The sequence below is a fragment of the Coloeus monedula genome (genome assembly GCF_965178545.1).
Source record: "Coloeus monedula genome assembly, chromosome: 1".
Lineage (NCBI taxonomy): Eukaryota > Metazoa > Chordata > Aves > Passeriformes > Corvidae > Coloeus > Coloeus monedula.
Window position 1 is genome coordinate 61475633 of NC_138781.1, and position 22667 is coordinate 61498299.

A 22667-nucleotide genomic window follows, 5' to 3' on the forward strand; every position below is an offset into this window, starting at 1 on the left:
CTGTATGTTCTGACATTTTTGTACAGATGTGAACAGGAAGACATTGAGTTAAAGCACAACTCCACCTTAAAGCAGTTAATAAGAGAGTTCAATACTCAGCTGGCTCAAAAAGAGAGAGAATTGGAAACAGCAGTAAAAGAGACAATCAGTAAGTGAAATACTAATATAACCATAATCAGTAAAATAGTCAGAAAACCTAATCTTCAGTTATTGTTGTTTTGGGGAGGGGATTTTACCTGGGACTATGATAAACACAACATGTGTTTTATGAATGTCTAGAGTACTTAAAGGAAGAACTTCTCTTGCTTAGGAAATAAGTTAAATATTAATTGTAGTACAATTAGGAAAATGCATATGTAGCTATTCTGCAGGATGGATCTTTGATCTAGCACTCTTTACATCTGCCATGGCAAGAGTTACCTATAATAGCCATAGGTACCTATCTTTCTGTCATACGTAGAAAAGAAATTGAGAATAAAGTTTTGAAGGTGAAAGTGCATTGGTAAGTTTCCATTGTAATGCTACTTTGTCTTCAGTAGTACAAACTTTAATATTCCATTGTTGAATATATGGCATCTGGAGAGTGCCTTTTAGAGAAACTTAGATCCATCTGAGAATCAGAATTGCATTTTCTTAGCTGCGTCTTGCAGACTTCATTCACTAACCACTAGCAGGTACCAACTGAGTATGACGTCTGATTGTAACACAATGTGGTTATAACTAGAGTACAACATATTTCATCTGCTCTGTGTGTCTTTTGCCACCATAGTGTAAGTTGGAGATTAGAGAAGTGAGAAAAAGGTGTGTTTTGATTCCAGTTCCTGGAAGTATACCTACAGGTGAGGAGTTTCTGAAGAATTGCAAAAGTTTCAGTCACATCTCTCAATAGAATAGGAGATAGAATTAGTTGTTAAATATTGGTTGTCATCTTCTAGAAACTAGTTCCAGCACCAGGTAGAAAAAATTGCTCCAAACTGCAGACAACAAATTTCGTACATGTTAGGATCAAGGAACATAATAGTAACTGACAGTGTGGAAAAATGAATTTTCATGGCAAGTTTTCCTTACAGTTACTTTGAAACATTTTTAAAATACTGTTATGACATAATTAAAAAAAAAAAATCTTTTTTTAATGCTGCATTTTTTTTATAGGTAAAGCCCAGGAGGTAGAAAATGAGTTGATAGAAAATCATCACATAGAGACAACACAGTTGCATAAAAAAATTGCCGAAAAAGATGATGATCTAAAAAGAACTGTGAAAAAATACGAAGAAATCCTTGAGGTATCTTTTTGAAAAGATATGACTACATAAATTTCAAAATAACTCTTCTTTGATTGCATATCTAGACAGAAAAACTGAAGTTCTTATATCCTTGAGCAGTTTGTGTGCAGATTGGAATGAGAAAACTGAATGACATTAAGCTTTTACTAGAGTTGTGGTGGTGGTGATGTATTTGCTCCTTATAAGGATTTAAATACAATGTTTATGGGGCAGTGTCTCTCTCTATCTCCTTCCTCTGATGCCCTGCTGAGATTGGTGCCATAGCCCTTAAAGTAAGGTTCTGTTCCATGAAGTCTGTTTGCATACTTTTTATGCTAGTAAAGGTTTCTTTTTTTTTTTTTTTGCTTGTAATGAACAGTTTTTCTGCATGATATTTGCAGATAGACATAATTTTGCTCTAGTAGTATTTCAACCAGAAGTTACCAGCCAGTTTAAGGATACTTCACCAAGGATGCCTCCTGTTTTAGACAAGTAAATTATTCCAGTCCTGCCTGTATGGCTCAAAAAGGCTAAATGGTTTTCAGCACTAGACTGTACATCATATTGGAATGCAGGCTTTGACTTTGATAATCCTAGTCCACTTTGCACAAACAATGTAATAAAAGAGACCATTCCATGAATAGAGCCAGCGGTAATAGATGTAAGTGGGCTGTTTGTTTGTGATCAGTTACCAGTCCAAAGATCTATGTACTTAACATTACTGCGTGCTTCCTACTAAAATTTTCAGACATGTAGGCAGGCTGTTGTGTTTCAATCTGATTTTTGAACTTCTAGCAGGCTGAACAGCATTAGCAGGGTTTTACATTTAGAGTCCCTTTCTTTTGTTTACTAATTTAGAAAAGTTTTTTGATATAAAGAAAAAAAAGGTTGTTTTTTTGGAGTTTGTGAGGGGTTTTTTTGTTAGTATTTTGGGGGTTTTTTGGTTTTGGTTTATTTTGTGGGGTTTGTTGTTTGTTTGTGGGTTTTGTTTTGTTTCATAGGGGTTTTTTTGTACAATAGGTCTAAATACTGCATTTCTGGAGAATTTAAATTTCTCTTACCTCAGTGTGCAGTGTGTTGCCACTCATGTCCTTACTTTATAGGCCCAGATAGGTATGTGATTTGAAGTTGAGCTGGTCTAATTCCTCTGTGTTTTCTGCTACTTTCATCCTTAGTGTCAGAAACAAGCATGCTGTAGCCATTGTATGATCTTGAAGGTTTAGGCTAATTTGACTTATGTGCAATTGGAGGACATGAACTATGTCATTTTTTGCATCTCACTGATGATGGCAATGACAGTTGCCTGGAACTGCAATAAACTGTAGTTTGATATTTTAAATTACAGAATACATAGGTATTCTGTATATCTATCTAATATAGGTATATGTATGAGTGTTTTGTTTTTGTTGTTTCAGGGAATTTAAAAAAAAATTAGAGGTTTTTTTTCCTTTGTTCCTGAAAGAAGTATTGCAAGCATCTGAAAAGTTGAGGAATATTTTTATTAAGTTAAATGTATGTCATGTTCATTGACATCTCTGATAGAAATAGGAACATATACATCACCAGATTTAGCCTAAAGTTACCAGTTATTACTCCACTTGTACTTGACTTGGCTCATGATATGTTTGAGAAATTTCACATTGTGCAGAGAATTTTGTCTCAAATGGTAAGAAGATGAAGCAAAAATAAAGCCAAATGCAAGAATGAATCTTTCTCATATAACTTTGTTGCTCTCTGTTGCATTTTAAACATGGTTGATGCTAAAAATTGTCTAACTTGATTTGAGTATTTATCCTCAAAGACAAGCAGGAATCATTCAGTCGCACTTCATATGATTTACTTGTGAAGTGCTCCACTTTTGCTTTATGTGTTGTTTTCTTTCATGAAAACTTTCATCACATAAGATTTCATGAAAATCTCCTTAATTGAAAGATTTTTAAATCAGCATAGCCTCTAATTTGGGAACTAAGTATTTTTTCTTCAACTAAAGTATATAATTAGAGAAAAATTGAATGCTGTTTTCCAGCTAGTTTATTTTAAGCCTAACTATGAGCTAAAAATAAAATACCGAACTTCATTTATGTATCCTTTCATTTGTTGTAGTGCCTTCCATGTGAGTACAGGATAGGCTTTCTGATTAAGATTTGGAAAATTATAACTTTTTTAAAGTCTTAGTCTATAACTGTAATTAAATCCCAATAGCATGTAGTTTATTTTCAGAGTGTGCCAGGTGTTATATAGAACAATAAGTTCTTACTGTAAATACTGATCACTGGCATGTTGGAACCCCACTTGATAGCTAATAATTTCAAATTTAAAATAATATTATCTCTTCAGGGGGTCATCCTAATACTTTTCACAGGTATGTCCTTTTTACAGAAGTGTCATTCATCATTTTGAGTTTAATTTCTTTTCAGCCTTTCAAGTACCTTTTATAACTAAGAATGATGTGCATTCAATTGTGATTTGTTTAATTAAACAGTTATGTACAAATTGTAAAATTTTAGATTCTTGGTGGACAAAAAAATAAAAAAAACAAATCTTAGAAATAATTAATTGTTGATGCACTTCTGAGGGCATAGAAAAATCATCTGAGTGAATAGAAGCTACCGTTGTTTGGAGGTCATGATGTTTGAGCCAGGTTTTCCTTGAGGATGGATATTCTTTAAAACTTTGAGGCTGTAAAAATTGCTCAGGTACTGCATCTTCTCATTTTCTGTGGGTACATTTACTTCATTTCTTTTTGGTGATGCTTTCTGGGCTAAGGGGCTGCATGAGGAGGGTGTTTCATTCTTAAGTCGTGCAAGGAGCACCTTAAAAATTGGTCTTAGAGGGAAATAATCCTTTTTTAGTAATGGCATACCGTAAGTCTATTAAGCCTAGATCAGCCTTCCAGTCCTACACTTACTTTTCCAGAGAATATTCTGTATCATTATAATTTGTACACCTGAGATTTTTGAATAGAACAAAATTTCCATCAGCAGTTCTGAACTTGTTATCAGTTAATTAATTGTACTAATTTGACTTGAAGTACTACTGTGTTAGTAGAGCCATCAGCTGACCAACTGCCCTGTGCAGTTAGGATGAGTGAAACTAGAGTTTTAGTTTTGTTCAGCAATCAAGACATGCACTAGGAATCGGAGTGCTGTTTTATAAGGTCCCTAACATATTCTCTCACAAAAAGGCCAGAGGGGACACAATTTTAAAAAATATTTGTTTTTGCAAAATGCCATATAGATGGATTAACTTCCTAGGATTTAGGTCATTGTATTTTTGTCCTATACAGGAAAAGTTAATTTCCTCCCTACCATTCTTGTTACTGCTTCTTTCCTCCACACTGCATACTGCCTTCCAAACCCTTGAGAATGGGAAATCGTTGGTCATTGTTTTGGAAAATGTGCTTAAAAGTGTTTTAGTAACATCCCTGTGAGAGTGGCTGAGGAAAGGATTTAAGTCCTTGTCACTTCCATAATATAGGAATTAATTCCATAATATAGAAATTAAATCATCTGCCCCTTCCATGAATGTTATGACCTTCATGCACTTACTGGATTATACTCAAATGCTGTTTTAGTGCCCAAGAGAAATAGATCTTTTCTTGAATTTTTAGAAATGTAACTGTAATCCTAACTATGTAATCTTTGTTGTTGGAGGCCTACAAAATCTTGTTAAGCATGAATTTTTTTTCTTGGTCTATTCTGTAGGCCTCTGATGTAATTAGCTTTTGCACAAATTTCAAGCATATCCTTTCTGTGTATAGTATAATGTTTGTTGATTGCTTTATGTACAACATAGTTAAGGTTTTGAGTGGTTAATTGTGTAAGTAGTTTTTTTTCCCTGTATTTTGAAGTCTCGTGAAGAAGAGATGACAGCAAAAGTTCATGAATTGCAGGCACAGCTGGAAGACTTGCAGAAGGAATACAGACAAAGGATTGCAGAAGAGGAATATTGCAGCAGTGAAAAAGTGAGCTGGCACTGACATTTGGTTTTATATCTTTAAGTGTGAAATTCTTGCTCCATGTGAAATTCTGTAGTTTATTCCTAATTTGATTTTATTTATATATCTGGCCTTAATTTTCATGTACAAAATGAATCTCTTCAGAATCTGCAATATTTGATACTACCTTTTTAATTGGTATGTTGAAAAGTCCAGTTCTGTTGATATTATTAAGGTGGGGGATTTTGCCCTCTACATGTGTTTATGTTGATTTTATTTGAAGCCTGTTAGAAGGAAAGAAAATCCTGTTAAGTAAGTTTAAGTGTGATTTTTTTTAAAAATTCATGTTTCAGAGGTGTCTGAAGTAGTGCCTTGAATATATCAGTTATGGACAGAGAGGCCTTCATTGAAAGAAGACTGACTTCATGCTTTTGTCTTTCTGAGACTACATTTTAATGTGAGGAGTTCTTTGGTGAAAATACTATAGTAGCTGTTATTATACTGAGGAGAGAAAAAGTGTATGAGTTGTTGAATCATTGATGAGAATTCATATTTACCTTACTTTTAAATTTTTCATTTTAACAACAGGTAGCCCTGGGGAGCTTTTAGGAAGTGGAAACGACGACAGGTGGCTTGAGAGTAATACGGGGAAATTGTACAGGAAGCTAGGAACAAAGTTAGGGAAGCCAAAGCCCAGTTAGAATTGTTCTGGCCAGGGATATTAAGGCAAACAGGAAGGGCTTCTATACATATGTTGCAAGCAAAAGAAAGACTATGGATGATGTGAACCCTCTTCGGAAGGAAATTGGAAACCTGGCTACCCTGGACAAAGAGGAGGCTGGGGTTCTCAACAACTTCTGTGCCTCTGTCTTCAATGGCAAGTGCTCCAGCCACGCCACCCAAGTCAAGAAAGGCAGATGCAGGGACTGGGAGGATGAAGACCCTGAGCCTACTTGTCATGGTTTGACCCTGGCCAAACACCAGGAACCCATGACAGCCACTCACTCACCCTCCCCTGCTACAGCTGAGTGGAGGAGAGAAAAATTTAATGAAGGCTTCATGAGTTGAGATAAGGACAGGGAGAAAACACTCCAAGGGCAAAACAGGCTCAACTTACAGGTACAAAGTAAATTATTACTAACAAAATCAGAAGAGGATAATGAGAAGTAAAATAAACCCTTAAAAACACCTTTTTCCCCTCAACCCTTCCTTTCTTCCCACCAACAGCTCAGGGAGACAGGAATGAGGGTTTTGGTCAGTTCATCACCTGAAGTTTTCTTCTGCTGCTCAGGTAGAGGAGTCCTTCCCCTGCTACATTGTGGGGTTCCTCCCACGGGAGACAGTTCTCTGTGAACTTCTCCAGTGTGGCTTCAGTCTCATGGAACAGCAGTCCTCTGAAAACTGCTGCAGCATGAGTCCCTCCCATGGGCAAACAGTCCTCCCAAAACTGTTGTGGCATGGGTCACTTTTCCATGGGGTGCAGACCTCCAAGGACAGGCTGCTCCAGCCTGGAAGCAGGGGCGCCCTCTTTCCACCGGGTTTCCCACTGGAACACAGCCTCCTCCAGGCATCCACCCGCTCCAACATGAGCACCTCCCCCACGGGCTGTGAGTGGATCTCTGCATCCCCCGTGGACCTCCATGGGCTGATGAGAGGAACCTGTTTCAGCATGGTCATCACCATAGCCTGCAGAGGAATCTCGGCTCCAGCAGCTGGAGCTCCTCCTGCCCCTCCTTCTCCACTGACCTTGGTGTCTCCATGTTGTTTCCCTTACATGTTCTAACCACCTCCTCTTCTGTAGCTGGAATTCAAATTACACCACCACTTTGTTTTGATTTTCTTCTTAAATATGTTATCACAGAGGCGTTACCATCATCTTTAATTGGACCAGCCTTGCCCAGCAGCATGTCCATCTTCAGAGCCATCAGGGACTGGCTCTGCCAGACATGATGGAAGCTCCCAGCAGCTTCTCACAGAAGCCACCTCTGTGGCCTCCCCACTACCTAAAACCAGGCCATGCAAACCAACACGCTACCATAGGAGACGATCAGGTTCGAGACCACCTAAAGAACCTGAATGTGCACAAGTCCATGGGACCCAATGAGGTTCATCCACGGGTCCTGAGGGAGCTGGAGATGAAGCCACTGAGACACTATCCATCATTTTTGAAAAATTGTGTCAGTCAGGTGAAGTCCCTTATGACTGGAAAAAGGGAAATGTAACCCCCATTTTTAAAAAGGGGAAACTGGAATATCAGTGAAACTACAGACCAGTCAGTCTCACCTCTGTGCTAGGCAAGGTCATAGAGCAGATTCTACTGGAAACTATGCAAAGACACATAGAAAAAAAGAAGAAAAAAGAGGTGATTTGTAACAGCCAAAACGGCTTTACAAGGGGGAAGTAATGCCTAACAAATTTGGTGACCTTCTATGATGGGGCTACAGCAATGGTGGACAGGGGCAGAGCAACTGACATTGTCTACCTGGACTTAATGCAAAGTATTTCACACTTCCACATTACATCCTTGTCTCCAGATTGGAGAGACAGGGGTTTGATGGATGGACCACTTGGTGGATAGAGAACTGGCTGGATGATCACACACAAAGAGTTTTGGTCAACAGCTCATTGTCCACATAGAGACCAGTTACATGATGAAGTTGGAGCAGTGATAAATAGAATAGGATTATCCCCTCTTTTGACTGATGATGCTGTGTTTGATGCATTCATGGGGTCAGTACTCGCTGGGGTTGATACTGTTCAACATCTTTGTCAGTGACATGGACAGTGAAACCTATCAGGGCTGAGTGCATCCTCAGCAAATTTGTTGAAAACACCAAGCTCTGTGGTGGTGCGGTCAGCACGATGGAGGGAAGGGATAATGGCATCCAGAGGGACCTTGACAGGCTTGAGATGTGGACTGAAGCAAACCTCATGAAGTTCAACAAAGCAAAGCGCAAGGTCCTACATCCAGGTCACGGCAATCCCAGACACACCAATGGGTTGGGCAGAGAAGTGATTGAGAGCAGCCCTGAGGAGAAAGACTTGGAGCTGACAAGGGATGAAAAACTCGATATGAGCCAGCTGTGTGTGCTCACAGCCCAGAAAGCCAATCAAATCCTGGGCTGCATCACAAGGAGTGTGGCCATCAGGTCAAAGAAGGTGATTCTGCCTCTCTACTCTGCTCACATGAGATCCCACCTGGAGTACTGTGCACAGTTCTGGTCTCCCCAACATAAGAAAGATGTGCAACTGTTGGAGCAAGTCCAGAGGAGGGCCATGAAGTTTTTAAGAGGATTGGAGCACCTTCCCTATGAACACAGGCTGAGAAAGCTGAGGCCGTTCAGCCTGGAGAAGAGAAGGTTGCATGGAGACATGGCAAACTTCCAGTATCTGAAGGGGACCTACAGGGGAGCTGGAGAGGGACTTCTCATGAGGAACTGTAGTGACAGGACAAGGAATAATGGGTATAAATTGAAAGAGTGGAAATTTAGATTAGACATTAGGAAGGAGTTTTTCACTTTGAGGGTGGTAGGACACTGAACAGGTTGCCCAGGGAGGTTGTGGATGCCCCAACCCTGATAGTGTTCAGTGTCAGGTTTAACAAGGCATTGAGCAACATGGTCTACTGGGAGGTGTCCCTGGCCATGGCAGGGAGTGTTGAGACTAGATGATCTTTAAGGTCCATTCCAACCTGTTAGCATTCCATGATTCTATGATTCCTCAGTTGTTCCCAGAAAGGTATCAGACAGATTGGCAATGGTAGCATAGAGCTGTAAAGTGTTTGAATATTGCAGATATTAAATCTCTAAAATATGTTTATAATAAACAAAATAAACAGCTAATTTTGCCTGTGTCTGGAATGTTGTCCACAGCTCTTCACTCCTTTGAGTTTCCATGGCAGACTTTGGAGAAAGTCGAAGGAGTTCTTCTATCTGTGGCGGGTATAAACCCGTTCAGAGAACTCCATAGCTGATAAACAGCTTAGTTCTAAAAGATAAAAGGATGTTTCATTTGTGGGGAAAGAAGACCAGGTTGTGTAGTAGCGCCAGTACTTAAATACAGTTAGAGCATCCAGGTTCAAAGTAGTTGCAGAATAAGAATGCAATTTTTTTTTCCTGATTGTAAGGCAATTAAATATCTGTGATTTTTCTGGAATACAGGCATCAAAGTTTTTTGACTAATTTTGAGAATTCCAACTAAATTCAAATTTAGCAAATTGTTCACAAGCTTTCTTTTGCATAGCTGATTCAACTGAATGTAAATGCCTTATTTGATACTATTCACAATGGTGATTTCACTGCAAAACAACATAACTATTCTAATAGATTATGCTGTTGAATGTACACATAATTCCTGGTATGTCTTCTTATCCAGTCAAAGCTCAAATACTTAGAGTGATGTAAGTGGGCTTTCAGTTTCTGTTTTATCGGTATTTCAGGATTTGATTTTTACTCTGACACAATCTGTTCTGGGGTCAAGAGGCAGTTTTCTTTTGTCATCCTTAGAAATGGAGTTGTTTTTAATTTTTACTTCTATCTTAGTTTGTCTGTTGCCTGTCCTTGGTATGTTTGTAGGAAACTAATTTTGCTTTTACCTGGTACAATAGTACATATTTGCAATGGCAAACAATACATTTTGGCTACAATAGCATTTATAGGCAGCACTACAGAGCTATATGAGAAAATCGCACAGGGCTTGTGAACTTGTCAACATACCAGAACAGAACTGTATAAATCCACATCTGGATTTTACAGTGCATTCAAATGAATTGTGTTTGCCATGGTATTTTTTGTCTCACTTTATACCTTTTTTATTTTGTTGCTTTGTAACATTTTTCTGTTTTGGTATTGTTTTTTTTTACCCTTCAGCACTAGTAGTCAAACAGTTTGAAGTCTTCCATTGACTGGATGCAACTTTTTGTGGGCAACATTTTTTGTCTAAAATCAGAGACTCCCAAGTCACAGAAGTTTGTCTTATAAAACTTTCTGTCCTGCTTGTTGTCAGCCTAGACCAAACATTGCACCTAACATATCTACTTTCACATGAAATGTACTCTAGATATTGGAACAGTACTTGTCTGACTGTGATAAAAAATTGACACATACTAACAACCTTAAGTGTTAATGTTTGGAGGTAAAAATACCAGAAAGTGTCTCTCCTTGTGAGAAAATAAATGTCTGATTGAGGTTTTCAGAAGCAAAAATTGCACTTAGAGGTTTGAGATCTTTAGAGAAATTATTTTCCCCTATTTTCTGTTTGTGAAGTGTAGGAAACCACGAAGATTTTATCAACCTGAGATGGGGAATAAATCTCCTTTTCAACACAATTGCAAAGAGGCTTGGGAAGAAAAAAGTTATACTGACCCTGAGATCAGCTGAGTTGGTTAGAGCATGGTACTCATTATGCCAGAGTCAACAGGTTTGATCCCTGCAAGGGCCATTCACTTTAAGAGTTGGACTCTATGATCCTTGTGGATCCCTTCCAACTTATAATATTCTGTGATTCTGTGAATATGTACCACTCTGCCTTAAGGTTTAGCTTACCTTAAAAAAATTTCACACATAAATTATTTGATGTTGAAATTGAAGCATTATTTTCCTTAGAGTTGGAACACTGAAAGATAGAAATTTCAGCTTAGAATTTTTTCTGTACTTCATAAACATCTTTGCAAGATGTAGAGCTCTTAAAGCTCTTAACTGAAGCTAATTTCAGGTAAATGTTCACATTTCCAAATGTGACTTGAAGAATTAAGGGAATGCATAAAATATTCTGAATAGTATTAATTGTAGTTAGGGTATCCTGTGATGTATTTCATACTCACTCGGTTATTATTCATCTCCAATATGCATTTCATCAAGATTTGGAAAAGCTAGGTTCTTGAAGTTATATTTATGATAATTGTCTTGAAGAATCAAATGAGATAATTTAAATATAAGCTTTACATACTGTCAATACAAATAAGTTAAACTATTTATGAGACTAGTTATTATTATTTGGTAATGTCAATTTTTGTCATCTTCAATTAACACACTGTATCAGAGCTAGATGATTGATATTTCTTTCTCCAATGCTTGATATAATCCGTATTTTTCATACATTTTAATCTAAATTTTTATTGTTGTTATAGGTCACAATAACAGAACTAAAGGTAAGTCTTATGTGTAATTGATTTTGCTCTCTAATAATTCCATTGTGGAGCAGTTTTAAAGCTGAAATACTGCTTATAAGTTTGTGTATGTTAAAAGGAGAAATAGGTTTATTGCAAAGGTACCTATGATGTATTTTCAGCAATTTCCATATATGACTGTTTTTTCAGGCACAACTTGCACAGAAGACAACACTAGTCAATGATTCAAAATTGAAGGAGCAGGAATTGAAAGAGCAGGTAAGGGTGATGTTGAACAAGTAAGAAGTATTCTTGTTTGATACTCTGTGTTTGCAGTATTAAGAGGTTTGTTCTTTTCAAGTGATGATGTGGCACATCTTCGTACAAGGTACTATGAATATAATAGACAAAAAAATAGTTTTCACTCATGCTTGCTCTCAGAAGATCTGTGTGCTTTTCAAAGTATACCTCCATCCTCTGAGAATAAAAATACCACATGCTTGTGATACTTGTTAGCAAAGCAATTGCACAGTGAAAAAGGGAATAATGCACCTTATGAAATTCTGGAATTTTTTTTCAAAACTAAAACTTTTTTGATGTTTAAGTACAATTTTTGTTGTGTGCTTTTTTATCTGTGCTTATATATAAAATAGAAACATGAATATATAACATATACCCAACATCTGCTATAGATATTTTTATGTGTATATACACATGTACAACATTGGGACAGTTTTTAATAATACAGTTTTTAATGTTTTCCTTCCTTAAAAAGCAAATGTATTTTGATTTTATAAGAGTCGATATTTAGCTTATTTCAATTAAGCTTATTTTAGCTGCTAGTTAACACCGTTTATCATGTCACCTGTTACCTGTTTAGATTCATGTACTGGAAGACCGGCTGAAACATTACGAGAAAAATATTTATGTCACATCAGTTGGAACACCATACAGAGGTAAGCAGACAATTTTTATCACAAATAAGTTTTTCATTTGTTTGAAAGATACAGTTTGGTCTAGAAAATTTATTATAACATCAGTCTCTTTAAAACACTCATGTAATACACTTATGATATCCTTCTTTTCTCTTGTCTATTATAATAGAGTTGGTGTGTGCTCTCAGATGACCAAATCACACAGCATTTTGTTTGATGTTTTCTTTTTTATGTCATTCAGTTAAAAGAGCTCTGTATCAGAGTTCTTAAGCTTTCTGTAGTGCAGGACCCAAGAGCACCCACAGGGACAGAGATGGGCACACCTACAGCAGGGCTCAGGCAGGGACTGAAGGTCCCAGGCAGAGCTGGGACACATCCCCTGGGCCCTTGGCAGGAGATAATGGGGGTCCCAGGGGAGGCTGGTCCCAGCCACCTGGGAGCAGCCCCAGGACCCAGACAGAAGTAGACTTGCACTGCTCATGTACTCTCCTTTAGACACTGGTGGTTGGACACTTTGGAGATAGAGTATGGGCTTATGGACCTTCTCTCTGGTGGTGTAGTGTTCCTCTCAGACTCTTTTATTTTAACATAAGATAGAAAAATGCACAGGGAAATGAACAGGTATTGCTCACCTCCAAAAGATTTGCAGCTGTTTAGTTGAGGAGTAAATCCTGCATAAGACTCAGGGCTCAAGCATTGAGCTGTGCTAATGTTAGAGATACGGGGTTTTGCCGTCCTGTGCAGACCCATCTTATCTGAACTCAGAAGACTTTAGAAAACCATGTCACACTTGCTTTTTACAAATTTGTGCAAATGGTGAAATTATCTCAGGATGATCTACATCTCTCATCCCCTCAGAAAGTCCATGCCTCCTTCCCTCAAGGTGACAGAGTCAAGGATGGGAGATGGTTGTGGGTATTCGGTGCCTGCTGCTAGTGCAGGGCTGGGAAGAAATGTCATCAAAGATTCCCTCAGCATATACTGGTAGGGAAAGAAGCAGGTGGAAAGAAGAATAGCATAGCATACTTCAGCTGGAAGGGACCAACATCAGTTTTATAGTCCAACTGTGTGCCCACTTCAGGGCTGATGAAAAGGTAAAAGTATGGCTTTAAGGGCACTGTCCAAATGCCTCTTCAACACTGATGAACATGAGGCATCAACCACTTTTCCAAGAGGTCTGTTCCAGAGTTTGACACCCTTTTGGTAAAGAAATGTTTCCTCATGTCAAGTCTGAACTCCCCATGATGGATAAAGGTTTCAACCATTTTCCATGTGGACTGGCACTGGGTACCAGGGAGAAGCAAGCAGCACCTTCCTCTCAGAGTCTCCTCAGGAAGCTGTAGAGAGCACTGAGGTCACCCCTTAGCCTCCATCTCTCCAAATTAGAGAAACCCAGACTCCTCAGCTGCTTCTCAGAGGACACGCCTACCAGCACCTTATCCGGTAGCAGAGGTACCCTCCTCTGGTTGTGTTCATGTACCTTCACATGCTTTTTAAATGGTGGGGCCCTGAACCGCACACAGTACTCAAGCTGAGGCTGCACCAGTGATAAATAGGGTGGGATAATCACCTCTTTTGACTGCCTGATGATGCTGTGTTTGATGCACTCCAGATGAGGTTTGCTCTCCTGGCTGCCAGGGCACACAGACTCCTGACTCCTGTTGTACCTCCTGCTAACCAGCACCCCCAAATGCCTTTCTGGAGGGCTGCAGTTACTCCGTCCCAGGTGCAGAGTACAGCATTTGTTCTCGTTTGTTTTCGTGCTGTTAGTGAAACTTGGATTCATATGAGTGACTCTCAGTATAAATATTCTCTTATTTTTGTTTACACAGATGGAAACCTTCACCATACTGATGTTTCCCTGTTTGAGGAACCTACTGAGTTTGAATACTTGAGGAAAGTGCTCTTTGAATATATGATGGGTCGTGAGACAAAGGTATGGAAATTTGTATATGCTGACAGGTGATTCAGGTTAGAGTAAAGTTTAACACCCTTGCTGTATAGGTGTGAAGTACCATGTGTTTGTGATTTGTTATATGTTGCTTATTTCTGACACAGAATTCAATAGGCTTTCACATTTTCTTCCAAAGAGACATAATCCATAATTTTGAAACTTCATCAGCCTGCCAAGATGAGTGGAAGGTGGAGGGGGGTTTCACATCTCTCACCACTGTACCTATCAAGACAAAAACCTTTATGGGTAGATATGATTTTATCAGCAAAAGTCCTGTTGTCAGTCAAACTTAATGTAAAATGAAAGCTGGTATGCACAATATTAGAAAAACTGATCTTTTGATGTAATCTTGACACAAACATGGTAAGTAACAGTTGGATTAAATAACAGTTTGTTAGCTGTGAAGATGGTGAAATACCTCTTCAGTTGTTCCTTATAGATGTTTCATAGTGTTCCCAAATCTGTATACCTTAGGTAGTATTAATTCACTCTTAAAAGTAGTGAAAAGCTGGACAGTAGGCTTCTTGTAAGCTGCAGGCTTGTGAAATCATTCCTTAATTGGAATTTTAGTAGCTTCTCGCAATACTGGTGCTTAGGGACTGCTGGTATTCAAAAGAGGTATGTTGTAACACAAACATTATTCTTGGATAATAAATTTTATATGGATGAATTTTTGTATTTGATGTTTTCCTTCTCCCTGGAGTTCTTCCATTCTTGACCTGCTTTCAACTTAGAGTGCCATAAAGCAAAGAGATTTTATGTAGGTTTCTGTCTTAATTAACTCTGTTCTCATTGTGCTCTTTACAGAATAAAACTTGGACAGTGCAGGGCATCCTTTCCTTATGGGATTCTTCTTTCTCTCTCTTTTTATCCCACTTTTAATTTTGATATTAATTCCTTTTTTTATTACCAATACAAATCTCTGATGTGAAAACCCCAGAATCAATAGTTACCTTCTGTTCTCAAGCCTGTGGCTCTCCTACTTTCATGACAAGCAACTAAAATAATTAATAAAAATATGTACAGTAGTGGATTTTATGATTTCAAATTGTAAGGGACTTACACAAGTGAAAATGCTAAAAAGTCTGTCATCAGTGTTTTGTCTTAAGGGAAGTCTTGAAACAGCTGCAGACAACTACTGCAGATAGCTGATGCACGTAGCAAATTTTCATTCAAGAAAACCTAATTTGAAACCTCATTTTCACTCATCAAAATTTTTTCTTACTGATCTTCAAAACATTGCTATACATGCCTCAAAACTTTGGATTATAAATTGTTACATTTTTTTTCCTTTTTAACAGTGTTGTACTAAAATTTGCAGTTGATTTCATCAATAACAGCAACAAACTACAATCATTGCTGAAGAAAATTGTCTTTAGCTCTTCCTTTGGTGTTTCTTTTTCTTTAGTTTCTGTCTTTGGTGAAGTTTTGCTTCAAAAAGTAGTTTCAAGCTGATTTCATCTGCTGGTTTTCTTTCAATCATTAAATGTGTTGCTGGAGGACACTGAGCTTAGTGTCTGCTCTCATCAGGATTATATAATCATAAATTTATGGAACTATGTCTTGAGAACTGGTTTAATCCTGCTACATGGAGTGGAAAACCATGAGCAGTGATGATGTGAATGATAAAACCTTTTAAAACAGTTTTAAATATGTTAGTAAAGTATTAATGTGCTTTCCACCACCACCACCCCACCCCCTCCCCTGCCCCCCCCCCCCCCCCCAAATACAGTTCTTGAGTTAAAAGATAGGCGTTGTGATTTATCTTCTCAGTACAGATATTCCTTTCTCTCAACTTTTATCTTCCTGGACAAGAAGAGGTGGTTTTTTAATCTAATTTTGTCTTGTAAGATCATTCTGGTGGCCCTTCTCTGTGCAGGATCCTGTTTTGCAGCACAAATATGTATACCATGTCTCAAAGGTGATTCAGTAGTGGAACTGTTGATATCTCTGGACATGCTTCCTCTTTTTTGAACAGAGTTCAAAAGAATCTGTGCAAATTATCCAGGATGTATTGCCAATTATGCAGCCTAGTAAATGATACTGGAATGCGATCAAGACATTAATGATTGCACCAGTTGGTCTACAGTATTGGAGACGTAAGAGAAATGTGGAGATTGATACAGATCTGAGAGTCAGGAATTACTGTCATGACTTGTAATGTGTAACTTATCACATCCTTTGTAAACTGCTTGACCAAGGTGTATATGTGTCTTTGTTGAGAAGTTTTTACTGTCTTGCCCTCCAGTCCAACTTTATTATTTGCTTGGCAGGATTTATGCAACGAGATTGACAGCTTTTTCTAAGCATGCACTTTTGTCTAGTATACTGTCTTTTTAATGGACTCTATCATTTGAGCATAGATACCATGGAATTTATACCATACTACAGTAGCTGAAGTTTGTGACCGTAGAATCTTATCATATATAATGTGCAAACACTGTTTTCATATAATTCACATCATGCATATACAATGTGAAACAAATAGTTATATCTTACTGATTTCACAGTTGTCCACTGCCATTAATAAAATAGTATCCAGTATTATTAAATTAAATAATTTTTAAAATATTACAAAGCATTTTTGTGGATGTGGAATTATGTATGGGTAACCTATATCTTTTTAGACAATGGCCAAGGTTATAACAACAGTGCTGAAGTTCCCAGCAGATCAGACTCAGAAGATACTAGAACGAGAAGATGCTCGACCAATGGTAAGTTATGTAAGTAAATCAGGTTTATGCAAGAGGATTAGGTGTCAAGAATAAGGAATTAGAAACTTTTTTTTCATCTTCTTTTCCCTGTGTCCACATTCAAATGGTCTCTGTTTCTCCCTCCTTCCCTCTTCTTTAGTGGAATACCAAATTCCAGCTCTAGGTTTGACTTTATAGCAAGAGTGAGAAAAAATAATCTGACATATTAAATATGTATATATAAAAATACATATAATGTATAAAATTCACACTTCTTAAATTCAGAAGTTTTTGTGAAGTCATACCAGTTTTTTTGAAAATGTATCAAGAAACATTTTTTCAGCCCTAGGATAAAATTTCTGGCAAAAACAACAGGCATTATGCTCGTAGAATAGAAAATTGAATATCTCAATCACCTGACATACATGTGTTTGAAGTGAGATGTGTGCAGTTTTATCTTAAGTGGGTATCCTAACAAGACTGGGGTTTTGATTAGGTTTTGGGGTGTTTTTGTGAGCCTGTTTTATTTTTGTACTGAAAAAACATGAAAATATGTCCGTTCACTCTGGGTCAGGACAGGTCAAAAATAAGAGTATCAACACTTTGGTGTTGTCTTTCTCCCGGCATTGTTTCCCATGTTGTCTTTTTTGTAACATTTGCTTAGTACTTACTTACTAGAAAGGTGAAATTGGGTTTGAGAAGCAGATGCAAAAGGACATAAGATTATATGAGCATAAGCATTTCTTTGGTATTACTGTTACTGTTTTATGTATTGGAGATACTTTTAATTAAAATAAAAATTACAGTAATAGTCTTCTCTACATTGTATCTGGAGTCAAGCCTGTGATCCCTCTCTTTGTGGGTCAGCTTAGTGAAATATTTAGGAATTAAAGTGAGAGGAAGAATTGCATTCTGTTTCTCTCACTGACCATGCATATATATTTATTTAGTGCTTGCAAATACAGAATAAAATAAAAATTTCAATAATTTTACATTTCACTTGAAGTAGATACGTTAAAGTCCTGTAGATTCACTGAAACAAATTTTTAAAAAGTCTGTACTTTCGTCTTGCAGTATCACATCGGAGGAAAGTGTTAAATACTTCAACATTTTCCTGTACACTTAGTACGTTTGAGAGTCCTGCAATCTTAAATACTTTAAATACTTTTAGAAGTATATAAATATTGATAATACTGCAGCTTCAGTAAGTATCATGTATCCCAAGCATGGTTTTCTCTCTCTGACATTAAAATAGAAAGCTGAGACTTTTTTTGCTTTGGTTTGATTTGTTTTGTTTTGTTTTGTTTTGTTTTGTTAAGCCAGAGTAATACTTAGGAAACATTTTGAGAACAGAGAGATGGGCCTTGTTTTGCAGACACTTCGTTTTTTGATATTTAAACCTGGTTTTCCTACAACAAACATTCACAGCTTCTGAAACAAAATAAAAACTTAACTTGAATTCATTCAACAAATTTTTATCCTTGGTATTAAATTTTGTCTAGAACACACAGTGAGGTTTATTTTGCAGGCTGTAAGTGCTTTGATTTGTTAAGGATATCATTGTTCAAATAGCTCTTGAGTTTCACATAGCAGTCTCTTCTTGGCTCATATCTAGCCTATGAATTTTCTCCTTTCCAAATCCACAAAGGGATTGAGTTAGACATCTAATGGAAACTCAAATATTAGGGTGTATTATGAAGGAAGAAGTATTTTTTCCTTCACTTTCAAAGTTACTATGTTCGTTTGCTGAAGCACAAATTATTCTGGGGATGAGTCTTCCATAATTCCGTTTAGACCTAAAAAGTTGGAGAGGTCTTTACAAATTATTCTGTCAAGAAATATGCTTGGGTTTTTTTGGTTTTTATTTATTGGCATTTGCTGACATGGCAGTAGTGTTCCTCCACACTTAATATTGGACTGATGCTGGTATATGAAAATATCCAATATTTAGCTCTCATGAGCAATGAAGTTCTGAACTACAACATAAATGTGCATTTTAACATAAAGCTGTTAGTTTATTGCTAAAATGTCTGTAAGTAATTTTAATGTGTAAATTATTAACTTACCATGCTACTAGAGTAAGTGTGTGGTACTAAGTATCTGTGCATAATTTTATACCCTCTCAGTGGGCATATATTTAACAAGTTCCTGAAAATTTGTAACATTCACTGGTCAATAAACATCCGCTAGATCAATGTAATCTTTAGTTATCTGGCTTTTACTATGTAGTTGTTGTGATCTAACTGCATCAATCTCATCTCAAGATGTCCACAGAGTTCTTATTTGTTAACACTACATAATGCTATTAACAAAATAGTCCAATAAGCTCTTTTCTTCCTGGCTTTGTAGTTTGCCTCACCTCGCAGTGGTATCTTTTGAATATGCCACCAATCTGTACTTAGCTAGTGTGTGGGTGAGTGGAGTCTAATACATTCTTGTTTTATGTAAAATGAAATCTGTATTATGCAATTAATGATTCTTCTGCTGTTTTTTCTTGCCTGCTTTTCTTCATTAAAAAACAAATTTTGGTTCTATATGTGTATGATAATTTTTGTTCTCCTTTTAATCATGTTTTGCTTTACAAAGCCAAGTTTGAAAATGGTAAATATTGATTCAAAACCAATCTTTTTGATTGACCCTAACCCTAAGCATAACTTCAAGTGTTGATTGAGCTACAGAAATCTCAGTTGTATAAACAAAATCAGATTTTAAATCAATTAATATGTAATATTGAATTTTATTGCACTTGGCTTTGTTTTGTCTTTATTAATTTTCTGAGTTCCTTTTTTGAATAGGCAAATAAATCAGATTTGTGGGAGACATGCTATACTGCTTGAAATTAATTATTACATCTTGTAAATATGAAAATGAATTATCTTAAAAAAGATTGATGAATATTCTCTGCAGAGGGATTAGGATATGATTGCATTTAAGCATCAATATCTTTCTGAATCACAGCTTTTGATATCAAGAGAAGCTAAAGCAGAGAGATGATGGAGAACAATTACGGGAGCTTTATGCTCTCAGTTTATTGTGTCTTTCTTCAAGTTTTATTGATCTACTTTAATTATGAATCTGCAACACTAGTTGTAACGTTACAAGAATGGAACAGCTGACATAGGCCTAGAGCTTCAGGTTGCATCAGACTAGCCTAGCTAAACAAGCAGCACACAAGCAATAGTTGGTTGAGAGAGGACTGGGATATGGAAGTACACAGGAAAAAACTTTCTGCACTGACTGATAAGATTATAATTTGAGTCACTAGTGGTGTATGATATGTAATAAATTCTGCAGATGAATTCTATAGGATATGGTTGTTTCAACTTTTTTTTCCTCCTTTGCAACTGGAAAGCTTTGCACAGTTGCCAGGAGTTGATTGAGTGCACGTGAAGCAGTTGCTATCTCTTGGCTGAAATGCGGTTGTTGGCCTGCATCACTGCCAGAGCAAAATTAACTAACTTAGGTTATTGTCATTGCCAGTTACCACAGTGCAACTGCCAGGTTATCTTCCTCTCCTGCAGTTATATGAACACAGCCTTCAACACAAAACAATACCTCTTTCAAAGGAAAAAATGTGTTCATTTAACAGTCATGGTTTCTACTTTGTGTTCTTTTCCATCTTTGAATACAGTAGTGAATGCACTTCATTGCACTTAAAATGCAGTAGAGTTTGGACTGTTTGCCAACAGCCTTCATCAGTTCTGACAAAATCAGCAACTGTTTTCTTTAGCCCTTTGTTGAAAAGAATTGAATTGTTGATATTGATGGAACAAAATTACTTCCAACACTATTGCAGAATAGGTTGCAGAAGGTATGTTTGGAACTTACATTCTTGTCATGCTGTCTGTAATGCTGGTGTAAAAAAATTCAGGTGTTCTGAGCTGCATTTGAAACATACCATGGAAAGGCTTGTTGATATTGACCTTAATGTCAGAAACTATCTGTTACACTTTCATAACATCAGCTACTGTATATGTAAACTGTTCAGACTTCATTATTCAATTGTAGTTGCCTATTTCATCTCAAGTATTTTTGTCACTTATTCTTGCATGTATATAACTTAGAAATTAAGTGGATGCTGACTTCATTGTGAAGGCAATTGATATTTTCCTGTAGAGGAAGCTATTTGCTAGCTCTAAAGTTTTACATCATCATTTCAATTTTGATGATAAGCCTTATGCAGAGAGTACAACTTTGTTTTTCTTTGAATTAATATGCAGTGATGTGGTACACTATTTCCAGTGAGACTGCTGAATGTTTTGCTACACCTTATTTTGTTTTCATCAGTTTCTCAACTGCAGGTACTGTAATGGAATTGCTTGCTCAAATAATTTGGCAGTTTGACTTACTTGAAATTCTTCTATCTCCTAATTGTATTAATAAACAATGTCATTATTTTAATATTAAGAGCTTCTAAGTTGTTCTCAATAATGTAACATTTGATTATTTCTTTTAACTTTCCATTCTTCTAGTTGTGGCTATGACCGTCTTGAAGAATTCATGATGAGAATGTCTCATGACATTGCTGCTTAGAAATATGTTCATATCTCTGTTGCCTCTTGAGAAGGGACAAGAAGAAAAGCTATTATTCAAGGTCACAAACAGAACAGCAAGAACCAAAACTCTGCACCACCTTTGGACTGTGAATACAGTTAAAACTGCCTTGACAGAAATGCTAATCAGGGGTTGTTTGGTTATTTCTCTTCTATTGAATACTGTCTTCTATTTTGTGTTAAAGGTTATTTTTTTAAAGGAGAGAAAAGACTTTATCCAAGGAAGGAATTGCCCACTGCTGTACTAGACAGGTTTTACTGGGTGTTTTTTAAGAGTTGAAATAAATGATTTGTTTCTTCTATTTATTTTTTTTATTTTTGATTGAGTTGTGCAATACATTTTGGATGGATAGCGACTGAGGTGATTTTTCTGATGAACTAGGCACTCTTGTTGACTATTTTCTCCTGATTTGATCTTGATTGTTTGCTAAAGGTCACTTCTATATGCTTTTGCCTACAATAAATCCAAATTGCAGTACCTCGTTTGTTTACTCCTAGCTTTTGTACTTATATTTTCTGGAGAAAAGGTATGTTCCTGTAAATTGTAAATAGTAACTACATAATTGTATCATACGCTGATCTGTGACTGTTGACAGCACTAATATGAATAGAGCTAAGATGAAATAAAGTTTATTTACTGTATAATTTTGGAATATCTTTGGTATGACTTTTCTTTTAATGGACACACCAATTTTGTTCTGACTCCTGTTGGAGACATTGTTAGCTGAGATACTGCTAGGATGAAATCACTCTCATAAGAACAGCTATTCAAGTACATTAAACTGTAAGAAGTCAATGAAGACATTCAAGTTTCCAAGAGGTCACAACCTGCGAAACACATACATGGTGGGCTGAAAAGCTGGCATGATAATGTAGCAAATAGCTTCTTCTTCTGCTTTGTAGAAGTTCTAGAATCACAGAGTGGTTTGGGTTCGAAGGGACCTTAAAGATCATCTGGTTCCAACCCCTCTGCAATGGGCAGGGACATCTTTCACTAGACCAGGTTGCTGAGACCCCTTTCCAGCCTGGCCTTGGACACCTCCAGGGATGGGACATTTACAACTTTTCTGGGCAACCTGTTCCAGTGCCTCACCATGCTCACAGTAAAGAGTTTCTTCCTAACATATAATCTAAATCTCTCCTCTTTCAGTTTAAAACCATTCCCCTTTGTCCTAACACTATCTGCCTGTCTAAAAACTTGTTCTGAAAGGCTGCAATGAGGTGGTC

At 37.0% G+C, this 22667-nt stretch overlaps 1 protein-coding gene across 11 annotated transcripts in view; it reads left to right on the forward strand.

The window, feature by feature from the left end:
- The window catches only part of GOLGA4 (golgin A4), a 74592-nt gene extending 52499 nt beyond the window's left edge, over positions 1-22093 (forward strand). For 8 of the 11 annotated variants that reach the window (XR_014226892.1, XR_014226893.1, XR_014226894.1 and 5 more), the window contains 10 exons: positions 27-148; positions 1153-1283; positions 5113-5226; positions 11327-11347; positions 11516-11584; positions 12186-12261; positions 14073-14176; positions 16822-16908; positions 17962-18091; positions 21360-22093. Coding sequence is in view for 2 of the 11 variants with exons in the window: in XM_082292599.1 (XP_082148725.1) it covers positions 27-148; positions 1153-1283; positions 5113-5226; positions 11327-11347; positions 11516-11584; positions 12186-12261; positions 14073-14176; positions 16822-16917; positions 21360-21371 (745 nt within the window). In the remaining 9 variants the exon portion in view is untranslated. Of the gene's footprint in view, positions 1-26; positions 149-1152; positions 1284-5112; positions 5227-11326; positions 11348-11515; positions 11585-12185; positions 12262-14072; positions 14177-16821; positions 16918-17961; positions 18092-21359 lie in introns of all 11 variants that reach the window. The other 3 variants (XR_014226895.1, XM_082292599.1, XM_082292600.1) reach the window with 3 other exon arrangements.
- Positions 22094-22667: the final 574 nt, after the last annotated feature.